We start from the raw sequence: 22,656 nt of genomic DNA, 5'->3' as shown, positions 1-22,656 counted from the left end.
AAAACAGAACACTGTCATTGAGATGGCTGCTCCCCAGAAAATTGTGCTACGTGTACATATTGCCACAGATATTGCCATGAAGCTCACGCTAAATGAGCGCCCAAAGTCAGTGGAAGAGCTGAAGAGCATAATGCAAGAGAGATTCAAGCCAAGACTATGCGGTGACTTCAGCCTTCAGTATGAGGATCCCGACTTTGATGGACAACTTAGTGTACTTGGTGACATTGAGGAATTGCCGGAGAAGGGCACGTTAAAAGTAGTGAGATCAGAAAGTGATGACAATTCGACTGCAAGTTCTGATACAGACATACTACCACATGTACCTTTAACACTGCGTCGGAAGAGTTGGCCTGATTCTTTTCCTGTGCCAACCTTTTCTTTTGAAGTGGAACATGTACTTGAAGAAGGAAACAGTGTTTTTGACAGGTCTGGAAAGACGCTGAAATTGACAAGATCCCTAAAGCACAATATCCTGGGAAAAATGGCTGAAACAATGCACAGCTTCAAACCTTACTTAAATGACAGGGAAGTGGGGAAGGCAGCTGAGGCTCTAATTACTGCACATCCGTGCCTCAGAGAGCTTGGAAGTGACACTGGTTGGTATGGATGGAAGGTTAGTTTAAAGTTTAAGATGGGGAATTTTCGCTCAAAACTGGCCAGATCTGGGTGTGCAGAGGTGTCTGTCAATGTAGGCAGGAGGAGCAAAAACAACCCTGAGAATGATCACCCCCATTCCAATATTAAAAGAGCTCGACGATCTGAGGTCAACTTCCTTCCCAACTTTCCCAGAGGAGAGAACCAGGATACTCTGGAGGAGATGAGACTACAAATCATACATGAAGTTGAAAAGGCTGAGGGAAACCAGTTATTGATTGGAAAACTCATGCAGACAACTTTTGCTCTTCATCGGCAAGATATTGTTAAAGGAGATCTACTGGTGAAGGACATTTTGAGAAGCTGGCCAGCCCTACGAATGGAGTCACAGGTAATGACTGTACCGTTTTTAGTCTGCCCATCCTTAAACATTTGTTACAAAATCTCATCCAAACTCAATTTACACTTTGCCATTTAGCAAGCCAGTAAGATGCTTGGAAACAAGTATTCTGTAGACATATGTATTTGTGTGTCTGCAGGTGTTTGCGGAGTTCCATCGCGTAACAAATGTGAACTTGCACAACCAGTTCTACTCGGAGCTTGACCGACGCACACCACAACTGATTGCCTTATTCAGGCAGAAGGCGTTGCAGACAGGCAAGACAGCAGTGGCACTTCGAGAGATGCTTGGGGCTTATAATCGCCAGGTACGTTTGGAATTCACTTTGCCATCAGCACAATATTGATCAAGCAAATCAAACAAAGGTGCAGAGTTAAATTAAGGTTAACATTAGTTGATGCAGTAGATTTAAATGTACCAAGAATGGGCCAGTCACTGAATGCTCTCCACCATAAATGTCAAATTTGCTAATGTTAGCATCTTGTTATTACAAAGAGCTATCTAAATGGAGCTGTCACTTCTTATTTCTATGGCTCTTAGATTGTTTTTTCCCCTTATCAGTACAGGTTGCAGACTGAATGTTTAATTTCTTTGTTAAAGGAATCATATGGAACACACAAGAAGCCTGACTCGGATTTTAATATTTTAAATAAACATATCTCGAATGTTAACTGAATGTTTTATGCACATGTTTGAATCACTGTTGGGAAGGCCCAGCCTGCAGTGAAGTGCCAGGATAGTGACTGGAATTGCCGTCACTGTCTTGTTGAGCGGTCTCTCGTTTTTCTTTTGTCTCTATGGGTCAACCCAACCTAACCTAGCCTATCAGTATCAAAATTATTAAACTTTGTTTCTGGTTAAAGGATACATACAGTACAATACTCATGTGTCCGATACTTAGTTACAATAAAGTTAAAATAAATTCATGTATTAGTATGGAGCTGAACCACTATACTGCCAAGTTGAATTGGAGGGCTAAATTATTTTGTGTGTAGAAATGATATAGGCAGAACAGACTTGTGCTTGATTAAATTTTTACAATAACTATTTCTTTTTATTTGTCAATCAAGGAAGAAAATGATGTCAATGTAAGATGCACTTTGTCCCTTCATGCACTTCCTGTCTACCTGCGCGAGGATGCCTCAGAGTTCTTCAAGACCTTCAATGTAAGCAATGTGTATCTGTTTACACTTGCCAAACTAAAGTTTGAGGTTATGTCACATTATATACATTTGGTTCGATTATTTTTAGTTTCACATGGCAGATTAGTCAGTGCACTAAAGAATTTCGCTGCATCCTGTCGTCATCACCTACAGGGGCTGCGTCTCCCTATACTTGATGGTTTGTAGAAGGGCGTGCGTCTGAAGTCAGTGTGTTGTCAATTCAGCGAGTAGCTATTCCAGATGTTGTGCCGAATTCTACCTCCCTACCAGAATCCGACTCCCTTTGCGTGCACATGTGTTATGTAGCAGTATGAGCATAACAGATTATCCTCGGTTTCCTTTTATTTATGTTTGCAAAGTTATGTCAGTCTTTGTTGTCTCTCTCTCTCTCTCTCTATACAGTGTATATATATATATATATATATATATATATATATATATATATATATATATATATATATATATATATATATACAAGGGTTTGGACAATGAAACTGAAACACCTGGTTTTAGACCACAATAATTTATTAGTATGGTGTAGGGCCTCCTTTTGCGGCCAATACAGCATCAATTCGTCTTGGAAATGACATATACAAGTCCTGCACAGTGGTCAGAGGGATTTTAAGCCATTCTTCTTGCAGGATAGTGGCCAGGTCACTACGTGATGCTGGTGGAGGAAAACGTTTCCTGACTCGCTTCTCCAAAACACCCCAAAGTGGCTCAATGATATTTAGATCTGGTGACTGTGCAGGCCATGGGAGATGTTCAACTTCACTTTCATGTTCATCAAACCAATCTTTCACCAGTCTTGCTGTGTGTATTGGTGCATTGTCATCCTGATACACGGCACCGCCATTGGATGCACATGGTCCTCCAGAATGGTTCGGTAGTCCTTGGCAGTGACGCGCCCATCTAGCACAAATATTGGGCCAAGGGAATGCCATGATATGGCAGCCCAAACCATCACTGATCCACCCCCATGCTTCACTCTGGGCATGCAACAGTCTGGGTGGTACGCTTCTTTGGGGCTTCTCCACACCGTAACTCTCCCGGATGTGGGGAAAACAGTAAAGGTGGACTCATCAGAGAACAATACATGTTTCACATTGTCCACAGCCCAAGATTTGCGCTCCTTGCACCATTGAAACCAACGTTTGGCATTGGCACGAGTGACCAAAGGTTTGGCTATAGCAGCCCGGCCGTGTATATTGACCCTGTGGAGCTCCCGACGGACAGTTCTGGTGGAAACAGGAGAGTTGAGGTGCACATTTAATTCTGCCGTGATTTGGGCAGCCGTGGTTTTATGTTTTTTGGATACAATCCGGGTTAGCACCCGAACATCCCTTTCAGACAGCTTCCTCTTGCGTCCACAGTTAATCCTGTTGGATGTGGTTTATCCTTCTTGGTGGTATGCTGACATTACCCTGGATACCGTGGCTCTTGATACATCACAAAGACTTGCTGTCTTGGTCACAGATGCGCCAGCAAGACGTGCACCAACAATTTGTCCTCTTTTGAACTCTGGTATGTCACCCATAATGTTGTGTGCATTGCAATATTTTGAGCAAAACTGTGCTCTTACCCTGCTAATTGAACCTTCACACTCTGCTCTGACTGGTGCAACGTGCAATTAATGAAGATTGGCCACCAGACTGGTCCAATTTAGCCATGAAACCTCCCACACTAAAATGACAGGTGTTTCAGTTTCATTGTCCAACCCCTGTATATATGTGTGTGTGTGTGTGTGTGTGTGTGTGTGTGTGTGTGTGTGTGTGTGTATACTGTATTTCCAGGTGAGAAATGCAAGGTGTAAGCATCAAGACAGGCTTAAAAATGCAAACCTATAAAAGTGTGACAAGGGCAATGATGAACATACAGTTCATGACTTGTAGCCTTCATTCTGAAACTCTCCTCATTAGAGTGTTTTGCAGCAGGAAGAGGAGCCAGATATCACTGACACTCCTGTTGCTCTTTTTAATACTGGTGGAGCCTCCTTCAGCCCCAACAGCATCTTTGTTGTAGTTGAGGGGGGCATTATTGTGAGTGATCTTCCCTGGTTGCCTGATGCATTCATTGTGTTGTTTGGCTTGATCTATGCTTTCAATTTACAATATCCAAAGAAACTCATCCACACATTCACCTTTGTCCAGGAAATACTGATGTGTCTGGATGATGGTAAACCACTGAAACCATGCCTGCTGAGTCTGAAAAATGATTTGTTGGAACACTAAACCAAGCTTGAATGCACATGTGCATAAATGTTCCATACATGTACACTGACCAGCCATTTCACTCCATTCACTGCTGTGTCTGATCCTACTGTACCAGCAGAACACACACTAACACACCACCACCATGTTAGGGTCACTCTGTGGTGGTGGTAGTGTTAGTGGGTGTCCTGCTGATCCAATTGTACCAACAGAACACACACTAACACACCACCACCATGTTAGGGTCACTCTGTGGTGGTGGTAGTGTTAGTGGGTGTCCTGCTGATCCAATTGTACAAGGAGAACACACGCCAACACACCACCACCATGTTAGGGTCACTCTGTGGTGGTGGTAGTGTTAGGGGGTGTCCTGCTGATCCAATTGTACCAACAGAACACACACTAACACACCACCACCATGTTAGGGTCACTCTGTGGTGGTGGTAGTGTTAGGGGGTGTCCTGCTGATCCAATTGTACCAACAGAACACACACTAACACACCACCACCATGTTAGGGTCACTCTGTGGTGGTGGTAGTGTTAGGGGGTGTCCTGCTGATCCAATTGTACCAACAGAACACACACTAACAAACCACCACCATGTTAGGGTCACTCTGTGGTGGTGGTAGTGTTAGGGGGTGTCCTGCTGATCCAATTGTACCAACAGAACACACACTAACACACCACCACCATGTTAGGGTCACTCTGTTGTGGTGGTAGTGTTAGGGGGTGTCCTGCTGATCCAATTGTACCAGGAGAACACACGCCAACACACCACCACCACAGTTCACAAAGTGACCCTAACATGGTGGTGGTGTGTTAGTGTGTGTTCTGCTGGTACAATTGGATCAGACACAGCAGTGCTGCAGAGATGTTCACTCACTGTTCATTCTATTACACATTAGATACAAGGAGGTGTCTATAATCGAGTGGCCAGTGAGCGTGTGTGCTTCAGGCTAAGTAATTTAAAAATGCAGTTGATTGTAAACTGTTACTAATTTAACTTTTTGTTGTTTTGAGTCAAACGTTATTTGATTGTTTGGTCTGTTCTGTCAGAATATTACTGCTCATTTGATTGAATTATTCAACTGTCAAAATTATTACAGATTAATATTTTTCCAACCAGCATGTTAATGCTGGAAAGACCGTTTACTGTGATGTTCAATTGTTTATGCAGTTTGCTTTTCACATCTGATTATGATTATTAGGGCACTTGAATGCATATATATACTGTATATACAGTATATGTATATATGTATATATGTGTGTGTATATACTGTATATATACTGTATATACAGTATATATATATATACAGTGCCTTGCAAAAGTATTCAGCCCCCTTGAACTTTTCAACCTTTTGCCACATTTCAGGCTTTAAACATAACGATATGAAATTTTAATTTTTTGTGAAGAATCAACAACAAGTGGGACACAATCGTGAAGTGGAACGAAATTTATTGGATATTTTAAACTTTTTTTAGAAATAAAAAACTGAAAAGTGGGGCGTGCAATATTATTCAGCCCCCTTGTGTTAATACTTTGTAGCGCCACCTTTTGCTGCGATTACAGCTGCAAGTCGCTTTGGGTATGTCTCTATTAGTTTTGCACATCGAGAGACAGAAATTTTTGCCCATTCTTCCTTGCAAAACAGCTCGAGCTCAGTGAGGTTGGATGGAGAGCGTTTGTGAACAGCAGTTTTCAGCTCTTTCCACAGATTCTCGATGGGATTCAGGTCTGGACTTTGACGGCCATTCTAACACCTGGATACGTTTATTTGTGAACCATTCCATTGTAGATTTTGCTTTATGTTTTGGATCATTGTCTTGTTGGAAGATAAATCTCCGTTCCAGTCTCAGGTCTTTTGCAGACTGCAACAGGTTTTCTTCCAGAATGGTCCTGTATTTGGCTCCATCCATCTTCCCATCAATTTTAACCATCTTCCCTGTCCCTGCTGAAGAAAAGCAGGCCCAAACCATGATGCTGCCACCACCATGTTTGACAGTGGGGATGGTGTGTTCAGGGTGATGAGCTGTGTTGCTTTTACGCCAAACATAACGTTTTGCGTTGTGGCCAAAAAGTTCGATTTTGGTTTCATCTGACCAGAGCACCTTCTTCCACATGCTTGGTGTGTCTCCCAGGTGACTTTTTATGGATATCTTTGAGAAATGGCTTTCTTCTTGCCACTCTTCCATAAAGGCCAGATTTGTGCAGTGTACGACTGATTGTTGTCCTATGGACAGAGTCTCCCACCTCAGCTGTAGATCTCTGCAGTTCATTCAGAGTGATCATGGGCCTCTTGGCTGCATCTCTGATCAGTCTTCTCCTTGTTTGAGCTGAAAGTTTAGAGGGACGGCCGGGTCTTGGTAGATTTGCAGTGGTCTGATACTCCCTTCATTTCAATATGATCGCTTGCACAGTGCTCCTTGAGATGTTTAAAGCTTGGGAAATCTTTTTGTATCCAAATCCGGCTTTAAACTTCTCCACAACAGTATCTCGGACCTGCCTGGTGTGTTCCTTGGTCTTCATGATGCTCTCTGCGCTTTAAACAGAACTCTGAGACTATCACAGAGCAGGTGCATTTATACGGAGACTTGATTACACACAGGTGGATTCTATTTATCACCATCAGTCATTTAGGTCAACATTGGATCATTCAGAGATCCTCACTGAACTTCTGGAGTGAGTTTGCTGCACTGAAAGTAAAGGGGCTGAATAATATTGCACGCCCCACTTTTCAGGTTTTTATTTCTAAAAAAAGTTTAAAATATCCAATAAATTTCGTTCCACTTCACAATTGTGTCGCACTTGTTATTGATTCTTCACAAAAAATTACAATTTCATATCTTTATGTTTAAAGCCTGAAATGTGGCAAAAGGTTGAAAAGTTCAAGGGGGCTGAATACTTTTGCAAGGCACTGTATATACTGTATATACATTAAAACATAACATACACGCCATGACATTGACCTTGTTTCTACACTCACTGTCCATTCTATCAGCTCTACTGACCATATAGAAGCACATTGTAGTTCTACAATTCCAGACTGTTTCTCCATCTGTTTCACTCCAGTAGCACTGCTGTGTCTGATCCACTCATACCAGCACAACACACACTAACACACCACCACCATGTCAGTGTCACTGCAGTGCTGAGAATCATCCAGCACCTAAATAATACCTACTATGCGGTGGTCCTGTGCGGTCCTGACCATTGAAGAACAGGATGAAAGGAAGCTAACAAAGTATGCAGAGAAACAGATGGATACTGTCTGGAATTATAGAACTACAAAGTGCTCCTATATGGTAAGTGGAGCTAATAGAATGGAGAATGTGTGTAGAAATAAGGAGGTGGTGTTAAGGTTATATATTGATTGCTTTCAATACAGCTGTGTAGGTATAAATGATGTTCAGGGGGGGAGAAGTGCTCTTTTGTGTTTACCTCAAGATAATGTCTTTCACATTTTCAGTGTCATTATCTGTTGAGTGTTTACTGTGAAATATTTAATTATAGAAGATATTTCGAGCTCTAACAGTTGTTATTGCCTTGGAATGGCAGCCTATTTTTTGTGTTATTGCCTTGGAATGGCAGCCTATTTTTTGTGTTATTGCCTTGGAATGGCAGCCTGTTTTTTGTGTTATTGCCTTTGGAATGGCAGTTTGTTTTTAAAGTGTTTTATAACTTTAATAAATAACTTATTCTTACATTGGTGTTATTTCATGTTTTGTGAATTACATGCTTAAAATTTTTAATTCATTCATTTTTTAATTCATTGGTTTAAATGATCTTGACTAAGATTGACTAGCAGTTTGACACACTTTTATCTTTTTTTCCTAAAAGCAATAAGTTGTCTACTATCTATATATTTTGTTATGGTTAAGTTGGTGGACCTTAATCAAATTATATTACTAACACTAATGTAGTATGTAGAACTTAAAATATTGTAAATTGTAAATATTATATATAAGTTCAGAAAACTTAAAATGAACACTAAAAAAGAGTTCACTGAAAATATAATTGTTAAGTACAGTATACTTAAAAAATATATTACATAAACTTAAATTTTCTTAGGTAATCAGTTACAACAAAAGTTTTGAGTTTTCTGAACTTATTTGGTTTTACAGTGTAGTGTGTACTATAGTATGCAGTATGATTAAACTGAACCATCTTCTGGTTTACTGCTTCATCTTGGAACTTGCTGTCAGTTCAATTCTCTTTTAAGAGTTCTTCTAAACTCAAGTCCTCTCAGGTTTAGAGCTTCTGTTGTTAATATGATCTGAATATTCTGTATTTTCTACACTTTGGTTAAAAGCAGCAACAAAGCTGAAGTATCATGAAGTGATTTAAAAACATGATCTTGGATGATCTGAAATCCATGACTGATGCTCTGCACGACCCACTCCACCCATTATTGAGTACCATTAATTTGGTCCTGAACTACATCCTACAGCATCTGGAGCTCTCACATGTACACCTGTATTCTGTATGTGGACTTCAGCTTTGCTCTCTACACCATCATCCCTGAACGACTCTCAGATAAACTAATGAAGCTCAACGTGTCTCCATCTGTCCACCAATAGATTATTAACATCATAAGGGACTAAATGATCAAGTAAATGTGTCTGTAGTCTACACCAGTTTTACACCACTGTAACCCTGATCAGGATGAAGTGTTTGTTATTATGTTAATAATAATAAAGCTTGTATTTAGGAGAAGTAGTGAGTGAGTGAGGTGTTTCCTGTACAGAGTGAATGATTGTACTGTATCACATCCTCCCCCTCAGCACCTGCAGTCGGTCCCAGCTGCAGCAGTGCAGTTACTGTACACTTCCACTCACCCAGGTTTTTGTACCACCATATAACACTGTGTGAAGATCCAGCTACCACTGATCTTATGTTCACTCAGGCAGTAATAATCTCCTGCATCTCCAGTCTCAATTCTACTGATGGTCAGACTAAAGTCAGATCTGGATCCACTGCCACTGAAACGATCTGGAATACCTGATTCTCTTCTGTTAGTCAAGTAGATCAGGAGTTTAGGAGCTTCTCCAGGTTTCTGCTGATACCAGTTTAAATACTGACCGTTGCTATCAGAGTAAACAGCAGGACTGGTTTTACAGTTGATGGTGACTGAAGTACCTGGATCAACATGTTTTACTGCAGGACTCTGAGTCACAGTCACCTGACCTCTGGATCCTCAAAACAACAAGAAGAATAAAGACGTTCACTACATGAAGAACCATGTGGAGTTTGAGGTTCATCTAGTGAACATAAAGCATCGTGTTACCTTGAGTGCAGAGAGCCAGTGTGCAGATGAAGATGGAGATGAAGGTCATGGTTGATGTGGGTGAAGATGCTGGTCAGCAGCTCTCAGTCATGAAGTGTTAAACTCACAGAGCTTTAAACACTGACAGAGCACTGAAGCATGTAGTGTGTGTGTGTGTGTGTGTGTGTGTGTGTGTGTGTGTGTGGAATCACTGTAGTGGAACAGTGTGAATGTGTCACTCAGAGATGCAATACTGCCACCTTATGGTGAAAGAACAATCAGCTGCTACATATGGAAGTATCTCCTGTACTGTCTCTTATTCTCCCTTTATTTACTATAGTAATTGTGACCTGCACTCATGTACTCAGTATTTAGGAGGGGTGTCCACATAATTTAAAATACTCCATATTATCTAAATAAAGACATGATAGTTTTATATAAAAGTTGTAATAAATGATCAGAAAGAGTTACAAGGTTTAGCTGAACTGAGCTGGAACTGAGATGCTGGTCTGTGGAACAAACAGACCATTTTAACCATCAACAGCAGAAACTGGAACCAGTCAGTATTTCATCTTAAATATTCTGTAGAATCCTCATGATCATCTGATCATCAGCTCTCATTTTATATTGGTGAGAACTGGTTATGTTTAAAACCACATCAAATGATGATCAGGTTTTATTTTCAGAGTACAGAGAGTGTAGATGAAGATCCTCCTCCTCCTCCTCATATCCACTATTAGGTGAATCTACCATATGTTTACATTGTAGGTATACTGTTACTGACTGTAGCTCATCTGTAATTCTGCACAGTGTTACGTGTTCAGTGATTTATGGGGTAGAAAGGAATCGATTCAATCATGAAACGACCAATCAGGAGATTTGATCTAAGTGATGAATCGTTCTCAGCACATTTTATTGTTTGTATGAACTGATACTTGAATTGATCAGACCGAACACTATATGACCAAAAGTATGTGGACACCCCTCCTAATTACTTTGTGGCAGCAGTTTAAGGAAAGGCCCCTTCCTGGTTGAGCATGACTATGTCCCTGTGCACAAAACAAGGTCCATAAAGACGCGATATGACGAGGAACTCTAGTGTCCTGATCTAAATCCTATTGAACACCTTTGGACTGAATTGAAACATCAATTGTGAGGCAGGTTTTCATGTCCAGCATCAGAACCTGACGTCTTGTGTTAAGTAGGGGGAGGGTTTTTTTGGAACATGGATTTAGACTGGGATTTCCAACAAGCACATGGTCAGGTGTCCACATACTTTTGGCCCTGTAGTATATTTTACATTCACTTTAATCAAATCTATCTGAATGTACATAACATGTCATGATGGTTTCATTCATATCATCTCTTCTAGCACTGCTGCTTCATCTCAAACCTTCATTCTACTAGTGAGATGTTCCATGTGCTGATGAGAATCCCTGTTCCACAGTGAGGAGAACACCACAAAGAGAGGAACATGCTCAGTACTGTAGTGCTTTGTAGATGATGATGTTCAGTGGAGTGCAGCTTTAGCAGCTCTGCAGATGTTCTCAGATCAGTGTGTTTCAGAGAACTTCCTCTACAGCTGAGGGAGGTTTTTGTACCAGTAAATAACACTGTGTGAATGGAAGGCTTTGACCCTGCTGACAGTAATAATCTCCAGCATCTTCAGCCTGGACTCCAGTGATTTTTAGAGTAAATTCTGTACCAGATCCACTTCCACTAAAACGTTCAGGAATCCCAGACTGACGACCAGTTGCATCATAGATCAGAAATTTAGGAGCTTCTCCAGGTTTCAGCTGGTACCAGTGGATGTAGCTGCTAATGCCCTGACTGGCTCTGCAGTTGATGGTAACAGTTTGTCCTGGAGAAACCGAGTGAGATCCTGGAGTCTGAGTCAAGATGATTTCTCCAAACGACTCTAAAGAGAAGAAGAGAGAAAAGTTGAAGGTGATAAAGAGACGGTGATGGTGAGCGCTGATGTTGGAGGACTGATATGAAGATAGTAAATAAACAGTGAATCTCACGTTGAGTGAGGAGGCCGAGTGTATTCAGCAGTAGAATCAGAACCTTCATCATTGTGCTGCGTCTCAGTGACTCTGAAAGTCCTGAACCCAGTCTGATCAGAACTACAGCTCTTATAGTGTGTGTGTGTGTGTGTGTGTGTGTGTGTGTGTGTGTGTGTGTGTGTGTGTGTATAATCACTGGAGTACGACGGCTTCATTGGAATGTATCAAGTAAGTAGTTTTATTTCTTCTACATTAAAATATTTGTAATTAATAACAATAACTATACAGTAACTGTAATATTTAGTGATTGTGTGTCTATTGACGGCTGAATATTAAAGACTGAATAAATGTGCAGGTGTTTTGATGGTAAATATAAAGCTGGTCTCTGGTTGATGAAGTTTGGTGTAAACTGGTACGAGTGACTGGTGCTGATGTAAAATCCAGACGAATGCTGCTGTGTGTTTGTGCTAAACAATGAATATTTCTGTAATCAGCTACAGTCATGTGAAAAAGTTAGGACTCACTATGCCCTAATAGCTGGTATTTTTCCCTTTGTCTGAAATAACCTGAGTTAGACGTTTCCTATAACCATCTACCGTCTCTGACATCGACTGGGAGAAAGTTTTTCTCTCTCCTCCATGCAGAATGTCTTCAGCTGTGTGAGGTTTGAGGGGTTTCTTGCATGCACAGCCTGTTTAAAATCACCCCACAGCATCTCAATATGATTAAGATCTGGGCTTTAACTTGATCATTCCAGAACTCTCCACTTCTTTATTTTGATTCATTCCTTGGTGGATTTACTGGAATGTTTTGGGTCGTTGTCATGTTGCATGGTCCACCTCCGCTTCAGCTTCAGTTTTTGGACAGATGGTCTTATATTTTCCTCAAGCACCCTCTGATACAGAGAAAAATTCATCGTGGATTATATAATAGAGAGCTTAACAGACCCTGCTGCTGCAAAGCAGCCCCAAACCATGACATTTCCACCTCCATACTTCACAGTTGGTTTGAGGTTCTTGTGCTCAAATGCTGTGTTTGGTTTGCACCCAACATGTCTTCTGTTACTGTGCCTAAATAATTCAACTTTGGATCCATCTGTCTAATGCACATTGTTCCAAAAGTCCTGGTCTTTGTCTTGGTGTTTCTCTGGTAAACTTTAGTCCTGCCCTGATGTTTTTTTTTTTTTTTACAGCAAGGGTTTCCTCCCTGCTCACCTCCCATGAAAATTAAAATGTGTGTCTCTTTCTGATGTAGATGCATGTACCTTGACATTAACTGTGGCAAGAGCGACCTGTAGGTCCCGTGACATTGTAGGATTATTGGAGACTTCTTTACACATCTTGCAGTCTGCTTTTGGGCTGAACTTGCTAGGATGGACTGACCTAGCCCTGTTGATGGTTGTTTTAAAAGTTCATCACTTGTAACTATTTTCTAATTGTTTTGAGATGTTTTTAACCCCCTTCCCAGACTCATATGCATCTACAATCTTCTTTCTGAAGGCCTCAGTGAGCTCTTTAGATCTCATCATAGTGATAACACTCACTTCAACAATCAAGAGCAAACCAAACTAATGTCTGAGCTTTAAATAAAACTCCAGTGTTCTCTTACGATGGTCTAATCATTACAGCTGATGTGGTGACCTGATTCTAATTTTAGACATTTTAAGTAGTAATCGTGGGGGTGTCCTAACTTTTTCCTCACAATAAATTTCATTTTTGTTCATTACATTTTTACAGCTTGTGTTTAAAAGTATTTTTTTTTTCAGTTTTATTTGTTTAATGATATAATCTCCATCTCTCAGTACTGTTCAAATGAAGCTCAAATGTCTATATGTTTAAATATGTTCAAAAAGACAAAAGTTCTCATGGGGTGTTCTAACTTTTTCACATGACTGTACATCTGGTGTTGACTGCTAAAGTAATAAGAGTTGATATTGAATATGTGCTAACAGAAGCTTGCAGATGTTTCTACTGAACTGCAGTGATGTGAGAACAGTGTGCAGCAGCACTGCATTGATGATTGAACACAGATGAAGATTTCCAGTCTGGATGCTTAATAAGCAGTAAGGAGGAAATGATGTGGAAACGTTTCTAAATGGGACTTTTTGTTCTGTTTCTCCTGTACAGCCGGTCCCACGGTGAAGCCGTCCGTGTCTCTGCTCCCTCCCTCCTCTCTGCAGCTGTCTGAGGGATCGGCCTCGCTGCTCTGCCTGCTGTCTGGTTACTCTCCACAGGGGGCGCTGGTGAGCTGGACGGTGGACGGCACAGTGGTGCAGGACGGGGTGGTGACCGGAGCAGAAGAACAGAAGGTGGATGGTTGGAGGCGTGGCAGCACCCTGACTCTCAGCAAAGCACAGTGGGAAAAGGGGGAGGAGTTTGACTGTAAGGTCTCTCACGATGGCGTCGATCATCCCGTCGTATTCAGAAAGAACCAGTGTGAAGGCTGGTGTCACGAGTGACTAAATTGGAGGGGTAGTGAGTTAATTGGTGACACCTGGGAAGGACCTGACTGTGGAGAGATGATAGGAATGGGCGGGCGGCGGAACGAATAAAAGAAAGGACGAGTGGATAAGTCGGGAGACAGAGGACGGGACACAGGAAGCCGGGACGGGAGCTGCACGCGGAGAGCGACAAACGGACAGCGCAGAGAAAGGGGGAAGCTACGAGAAACCAATTGTTTGGTGAATCAGAGACGTGTCGACTGGTCGTTCATATTGCTGGTTCGAGGGCGAGGTGCACCGACTTCGAGTGGCACAGGATTGGAGCCAGCAGACTGTGACGCGTGTTTGGGATAAGGAAGGGTGAGAACGCTCACCCTTCCCAAAGTTAAGTGCTTGCTCTCTTATATGTGAAAAGAAATAAGCGCTGTGTTTGTGCAGTGTGCCTCCGTTCCCGTATTTTAAAGTTAACGTTAAGCCGCCTTATTTGTGAGACTAGAGGTTTTAAATGAACTTTTAGCCATAGTAGCTTATGTCTAATGAAGCTTGTACCAGTGGATAGGTTTTCTTTTACATCGTTTTGTGGTAGTGTGATTTATTATTTGTTCATTTGATAGGTTGAAGAGTGTATTATTAATTACTTCTTTTGCATATGATTGAGTATATTTTTGTGTGTTATAAAACTGATCCCATCTGTATAGGTTTTTATGTAGACTCAGGCTCCTATGGGTGTATGTTAGTTCCTGACCTAAGTCGTAGTGTAAGGTGGTAGTTTCCTCTCTGTGATGGTAGAAAGTGTCGCCTTTAGGAAGGTAAATGTATACCCTTCTTTCTCTGTTCTTTGTAGTGGCGGTTTTTATTGAGTAAGCTGGACTGAGTCTGTTGTCGTCGTGCAATAGGACTTTTGGACAAGCCCACTTTGTTCTACTCCTTCCACTGGCAGTTCTGGGACCCAAGGGATTGTGATGAACTTGATGTTTTAATTGTCTTTTATTTTTGTGGTAATAAAAATTGTAAACTTTGTAAATTCCTGACTCTGTGCATCACTGACCATTTCTGCTGCACCCCCAAGTATAACTATACCCTTGTTGTAAGGTGGCTAGTAGGTTTCCCCCCCCCCCTACCACCTGGGTTACACTAGCAGCTCCCAGATAGAACTGAACATGGAGACACTTCCACATGCTTCTACAATGGAGTTTCAGTTCTACACAATGCTGCATTTCTGTCTTTCCTCTGTTCAGTGTCCTGTTGCTCTTCCTGTAGTTTTGCTGTGCTGAAATAAAGCTTGATTTTGGACATTGTCTGGTCTTTTCTTCTAGTTCATCATCATGATGAGTGTTAGGAGAGAAGATCTTTAGCTGGAGATTCAGTGCTGTGTGTTGTGCTTCAGTGAGTTTGGATGAACATCTGGTGAAAGTGCTGCTCTATTCTGGGAGAAAGCAGATCACTCAGCCGTCTTCATGCAAATCTCACTTTCACCCCCATGTTCTCTCACTTTAGCTTCTACTCATTATAATTAGCTGCTTCTGGTTGGTTGTTTAACTTTTTAATTCAAGAAAAAGAAATGAAGCATTGAATTCCACATACACACGTTCTGTTATTCATCTTCGGGAGGAAAGATTAGACCTCAGAGTAAATACATGTGAATAAGGAGAACATCAGTAGTACCAACACTAGCTAGTTTCTACAACCCAGAAGTTAAAGTTCAGAGCTCATTCCACAAACAGTAATATGAAGGTTTTGTGAAAGAGTTATTTCAGATTGTTGCAGCCATTAAACGTTTTTCATCTTTATTAATTTTCTCAGTGGTTCAATTAAAATGATGAAATCTCTGAATGTCACTGATAGATGTAATACTGTCACCTTGTGGTCATAGAACTATAAGTCTTTAAGCTAGAACAATTAACAAAGCAATTTAACATATATAAAGCAAATATACAGTAGTAAAAAAATAACAAACATACGGTGCAGACCGAATTTATTTAAGGTTGCATAAATATTAATGTCTCTGCTACACCACATGGCTTTGGAATGGAAAGCTTATGGTCAGGTGTCCACATACTTTGGGCCATCTGCAGTAACATGGAGCTACTTCCTCCTATTGTGTGTGTATGAATTTGAGTCAAAAAATAAATAAAATAAAATGTGTTGGACGAGGACACCTGTCATACTTCACTACAGAATTTCAAATCTGGACTCAAACAACGGAGGCCTCAGACCATTTATTCCCCTTATACCAAACACACACACACAATTGTTGTAATGTATATATATAGTATCAGAATATAGACATACTGTCCTGAACTATAATTATACCATTTATGTATCGTTACTGTTTTTGATATTGTTTTTAAATCAATACTTTGTTAAGAATTGTGTTCTACCAATGTTTTAGTATAGATGATTCACACTTTCACTGTCAGGAGTCAGACAGCAGGCACGCTTGGTTTGTGATTATAATAGCTTTATTATAATGCACAATAGTTACACATATAATAAGTAATAATTCCCAACCTAAAACTACTTGCAAAGCGCATATACACCCTGAATTAAGCTATCATCACCCACCTCTCATCAGCTGGGGAGCAACTTCAGCTCTGGCAGGAGATCAACTTAACCCAGAAATGCCGGGCAATGCGCACTGTCCCACTGCTGAGCCCATCAGTACCAGCAACTGTTCCCCTTCATATAAAGTAGTGATTCAGGCGCAGTTAACTAAGACCTTTGCGTGAGAACAGGAGTGAGTTGGCCAGACTTTCCCCCTTTCTGGGCATTGCACCAAGTTCATAACAATGTCTCAAGGTTGGGTGAAGCAAGAGTTTATGCATTTCAGCTTCCCAGTTTTGAAAACAAGCACATATAAATGTTCCTTTTTTCTCGTAAAAGGAATGCTTCTGCAAGTGAAAACTCATTACTAGACCATACCAAAGTTGATCGATTCCAGCTCTTGATAAGATTGCGTTCTTTGCACGTACAGCATAAGGGCCCCATGCATTTGGAGGTTATTCACGTCATCAGAAATACCTACTTCAGGTTTTGAACATATTTTTAGAATGAGTATCAAGTGAAGTTGTGATAGCTCAGTGCTTAAGATACTGGACTAGTAAACAGAAGATTGCTGGTTCAAGCCCCGCCACCACCAAGTTGCCACTGTTGGGTCCCTGAGCAAGGCCCTTAACCCTCAATTACTCATCGTGTTCTGCTCATTGTGTAAGTCACTTTCGATAAAAGCGTCTGCTAAATGCTGAAAATGTAAAATCTAATATTAACTAAAAAATCTAAAAACAAGGAATAAAAAAATGAGGCCATGTAGCGTGTGGCAAAATGAAAATAAAAGGAAATTAAACAGAAATTGACATGTTAATTACGATAAGTTCACAGATTCTGCCAAGTCGAGGGATGATCCTATTAATAATAACAAAAGTTATGTGTTTGCTCTAGTCTGCCTTTTACATGTGAAAGGAAGTTAAGGAGGTGGCCAGTCACAAAATCTGCTTCTGTAATGGAAACCATGGCTACTTTCCCAAATTATTCAGTTTAAATGGTGGCCTTCCCAGACCAGACTTGACCATTAAAATATGTGAAAGTAACATCTGTGTCAATATGTGAAAAACAAGTTTCTTAAGTAGGTCAGAATGATCCTTAACTCTCAAGTAAGCAGAAAAATATGTTTTCCAAGCTGGTTGGAGGATGGGGTGAGAGTCACTACAGTCATATTCCTATACAGGTTCTCATCCAGGCAAGTTTTCCAACGTTCCAGTCAACTAGAACTGCGACATTCCCTTAAACTCTATTTGAGAGTGGCTGCCTGTTACAGTACTCAGTGTCTCTTTTATTATTTGTTATTGTGTTTTACCAGGCAACTCCTTTCTTTTTTTTACTACCCTTACAGCTGTATTGACTATAAAATGCTTCATTTGTTGGGGTTTTTGAGCTATGTGTGATGCATGTCTTTGCATCGTTTACACCAGAGATCAGCTTTATTATTAAAGAGCTTATCGTTGTTGCAACACAGTGCCTGGAAAATTTAGCAGAGCTGAGACATGTTTTAGGCCTCCAAAGCAGGAGCAAAATTGAAGGTAAAGAAACGGAGATATAAACCGTCTCTCATTTCCATCATAATGGGGAATGTATGCTCACTGGCAAATAAAATGGATGAACTGTCTGCTATAACACAGATACAGCAGGATTTGCAGGATTGAAGTACACTGTGTTTTAAGATGACTGAGAGTGGACAGAGTTTATTAACAGTCAGGTAAGAGGAAAGGTAGAGTGCTTGATGTGGTGTGAATAACAGGTCTTGTAATCCTGATCACATTACTGTTAAAGATGTATTGTGCAAACTAGACATTGAACTGTTCTGACTCAACATGTGACATCATACGTGCATCTATTGCCAGAGTGTAGAATCAGAGCCCCAGTGCATTTATTGCCGTGTCTGGTGATTTCAGTCATACTTGTCTTTCCTCACATCTACCAAAGTTCAGTCAGTTTGTAAAGTGCAAAACAGGAGAGAACAGAACACTGAACCTTCTGTATGCTAATGTTGAAGAGGTATACAGCTTGACGACGCTTACTCCTCTAGAGAGATCTGATCACAAACTCATACATCTCATCCCCCAGTATAAACCTGTAGTGCAACACCAACCACTGACTACCAGGACAGTGAGGAAGTGGTGAAGCAAGAGGAGAACTGATAAGAAAATAGTGCAAACCTGTGTGATTCTTTTTCTTGTGTTGTTATTGATGATTTTGATTTGTTGTGTTTCTCCTGGTTTTGGGCAGAACACTAATGAAGGATACGCTGAGGATGTAAGGATTCATGCAGAAGTTGGAGTAATGTAATAACACACGTTTGAGAGAGATATACACTACATGTACATGCAGGGCTCCAGGGGTTCCCGTCAAGAGTGAAGGGTAAAAGGTCATGGTAATTAAGTTGTTAAAAATATGATTAATTAAAAACATTCACATTTGTCAATTCTGTCACCTACATATGTGAACATTTTGGAAAAGATTTAAAAAAGTGAATCTCCCTACTGGCATTCAGGCACTAATAGTACAGTAATAGTAACAGTAGAAGAGAACGTACACTTCTACTATAGCTGATTTGGGTGATCAGTCACACAGCAGTTACAGTTCTGCTTCAAATCTAAAAGCATTTTCATCATTTGCAGCATGGATGGTTTTACAATCAGGAGACGACAATGATTTGTGATTCGTGGTGTGTCAGAGGTGCATTATGTTTCTTAAATGTCATCTACTTAATTACTGAATTCCTTCCTTCTAGAACAAGAACTGAGGTCCTCAATTACTACATTTTTTACTGTGTCATCTCGTTTAGTAAAGTGGTTCAGTTTTTATTCTTAATCAGAGGCGTGTCTTAGGCTGAAGGACGTAGAAGGCAAGAATAAAAGGAGGCATCAATGAGGGTTTGGGATTCAGCCCAGATATCTAATCACTAAAGATTTCCTTTTCCTTGACACCTCACCCATCAAGTTGATATAATGCATGATTAATGAGAACTTATTCCACTGATCATTATTGGTGATGTTGGGCAGGACACAACCACATATTAAAAATGAGGTTTATATTAGAGGTAAAGCTTCATCAAAACCACATAAAACATAAACTAAAACCTTTTACCATTTCTTTTTTATCTGTTGAAGGTCTAAATTTAAACACATCACATGTTTATCAACCAAAACTGAAGTGGTTTAACAGAAAATTCTTATGAAAGGTGGTGGTGCAGCTGCTATTATTAAGTCCAGAGTTCAATTTTTAACTTTTGGTGCTTGTACTTTAAACACTTTGGCATGTTCTCTTCATGGGTAATGAGATTTTCTCCCATTGTCTGCAAACATGCAAAATGCTGTCGACATTCTGTGTTTCTGGGTAAGCTCTGGACTCACTGTGACCCTGATCAGGATGAAGTGGTTGTTATTATTTTAATAATAATGAAGCTTGTATTTAGGAGAAGTAGTGAGTGAGTGAGGTGTTTCCTGTACAGAGTGAATGATTGTACTGTATCACATCCTCCCTCTCAGCACCTGCAGTCGGTCCCAGCTGCAGCAGTGCAGTTACTGTACACTTCCACTCACCCAGGTTTTTGTACCACCATATAACACTGTGTGAAGATATCACCAGCACTATGGTAACTCTGACAGTAATAATCTCCTGCATCTCCAGTCTCAATTCTACTGATGGTCAGAGTGAAGTCAGATCTGGATCCACTGCCACTGAAACGATCTGGAATACCTGATGCTCTGCTGCTAGCACCATAAATCAAGAGTTTAGGAGCTTCTCCAGGTTTCTGCTGATACCAGGCTAAAAAGTCATTATTGTAGACATTAGAACTGGTTTTACAATTGATGGTGACTGAAGCTCCTGGATCAACATGTTTTACTGCAGGACTCTGACTCACAGTCACCTGACCTCTGGATCCTGAAAACAAGAAGAAGAATAAAGACGTTCACTACATGAAGAACCATGTGGAGTTTGAAGTTCATCTAGTGGATCTTCTCCACATGGCAGAGCCTCCTCACCAGTAGAACATAAAGCATCATGTTACCTTGAGTGCAGAGAGCCAGTGTGCAGATGAAGATGGAGATGAAGGTCATGGTTGATGTGGGTGAAGATGCTGGTCAGCAGCTCTCAGTCATGAAGTGTTAAACTCACAGAGCTTTAAACACTGACAGAGCACTGAAGCATGTAGTGTGTGTGTGTGTGTGTGTGTGTGTGTGTGTATGTGTAATCACTGGAGTGGAACAGTGTGAATGTGTCACTCAGAGATGCAATACTGCCACCTTATGGTGAAAGAACAATCAGCTGGTACATATGGAAGTATCTCCTGTACTGTCTCTTATTCTCCCTTTATTTACTATAGTAATTGTGGCCTGCACTCATGTACTCAGTATTTAGGAGGGGTGTCCACATAATTTAAAATACTCCATATTATCTAAATAAAGACAGATGATAGTTTTATATAAAAGTTGTAATAAATGATCAGAAAGAGTTACAAGGTTTAGCTGAACTGAGCTGGAACTGAGATGCTGGTCTGTGGAACAAACAGACCATTTTAACCATCAACAGCAGAAACTGGAACCAGTCAGTATTTCATCTTAAATATTCTGTAGAATCCTCATGATCATCTGATCATCAGCTCTCATTTTATATTGGTGAGAACTGGTTATGTTTAAAACCACATCAAATGATGATCAGCTTTTATTTTCAGAGTACAGAGAGTGTAGATGAAGATCCTCCTCCTCCTCCTCATATCCACTATTTGGTGAATCTACCATATGTTCACATTGTAGGTATACTGTTACTGACTGTAGCTCATCTGTAATTCTGCACAGTGTTACGTGTTCAGTGATTTATGGGGTAGAAAGGAATCGATTCAATCATGAAACGACCAATCAGGAGATTTGATCTAAGTGATGAATCGTTCTCAGCACATTTTATTGTTTGTAAGAACTGATACTTGAATTGATCAGACCATACACTATATGACCAAAAGTATGTGGACAACCCTCCTAATTATTAGGTTCATGTGTTTCAGCCACACTCATTGAAAACTGGTGTATAAAACCAGTTATATAAATTATATTCTTATAGCTTTGTGGCAACAGTTTAGGGAAGGCCTCTTCCTGTTTGAGCATGACTATGTCCCTGTGCACAAAGCAAGATCCATAAGGACGTGATATGACAAGGAACTCTAGTGTCCTGATCTAAACCATATTGAACACAATTGGACTGAATTGAAACATCAATTGTGAGGCAGGTTTTCATGTCCAGAATCAGAACCTGACGTCTTGTGGAAAGTAGGGGGAGGATTTTTTTTGGGAACATGGATTTAGACTGGGATTTCCAACAAGCACATGGTTAGTTGTCCACATACTTTAGGCCCTATAGTGTATTTTACATTCACTTTAATCACATCTATCTGAATGTACAGAACATGTCATGATGGTTTCATTCATATCATCTCTTCTAGCACTGCTGCTTCATCTCAAACCTTCATTCTACTAGTGAGATGTTCCATGTGCTGATGAGAATCCCTGTTCCACAGTGAGGAGAACACCACAAAGAGAGGAACATGCTCAGTACTGTAGTGCTTTGTAGATGATGATGTTCAGTGGAGTGCAGCTTTAGCAGCTCTGCAGATGTTCTCAGATCAGTGTGTGTTTCAGAGAACTTCCTCTACAGCTGAGGGAGGTTTTTGTACCAGTAAATAACACTGTGTGTACCCGCTGTAACCCTGCTGACAGTAATATTCTCCTGCATCTTCAGCCTGGACTCCAGTGATTTTTAGAGAATATTCTGTACCAGATCCACTTCCACTAAAACGTCCAGGAATTCCAGACTGAAGAGTAGATGCTCTATAGATCAGGAGTTTAGGAGCTTCTCCAGGTTTCTGCAGGTACCAGTGGAGGTAGCTGCTGCTAATGCTCTGACTGACTCTGCAGTTGATGGTAACAGTTTGTCCTGGAGAAACCGAGTGAGATCCTGGAGTCTGAGTCATGATGATTTCTCCAAACGACTCTAAAGAGAAGAAGAGAGAAAAGTTGAAGGTGATAAAG

The 22,656-nt window shown here is 40.6% G+C and overlaps 2 pseudogenes and 1 gene segment (V, D, J or C); 1 reads left to right on the top strand and 2 right to left on the bottom strand.

Annotated features, from left to right (window-relative positions):
• LOC134316941 (zinc finger protein 850-like) overlaps nt 1–22,656 on the top strand; it is a 1,214,164-nt pseudogene that overhangs the window by 546,582 nt on the left and 644,926 nt on the right.
• Nucleotides 1–22,656, bottom strand: part of LOC134316904 (NACHT, LRR and PYD domains-containing protein 12-like) — an 84,850-nt pseudogene that overhangs the window by 18,425 nt on the left and 43,769 nt on the right.
• On the bottom strand, nt 11,194–11,796 carry LOC134317633 (immunoglobulin kappa variable 3-11-like). The segment is given in 2 exon segments: nt 11,194–11,549; nt 11,656–11,796. Coding segments are annotated over 2 exon segments (408 nt in total).

Source organism: Trichomycterus rosablanca, chromosome 1 (genome assembly GCF_030014385.1).
Source record: "Trichomycterus rosablanca isolate fTriRos1 chromosome 1, fTriRos1.hap1, whole genome shotgun sequence".
Lineage (NCBI taxonomy): Eukaryota > Metazoa > Chordata > Actinopteri > Siluriformes > Trichomycteridae > Trichomycterus > Trichomycterus rosablanca.
The sequence above is the reverse complement of the archived record's forward strand: the minus strand, read 5'-3'. Positions and strand labels throughout refer to the sequence as shown.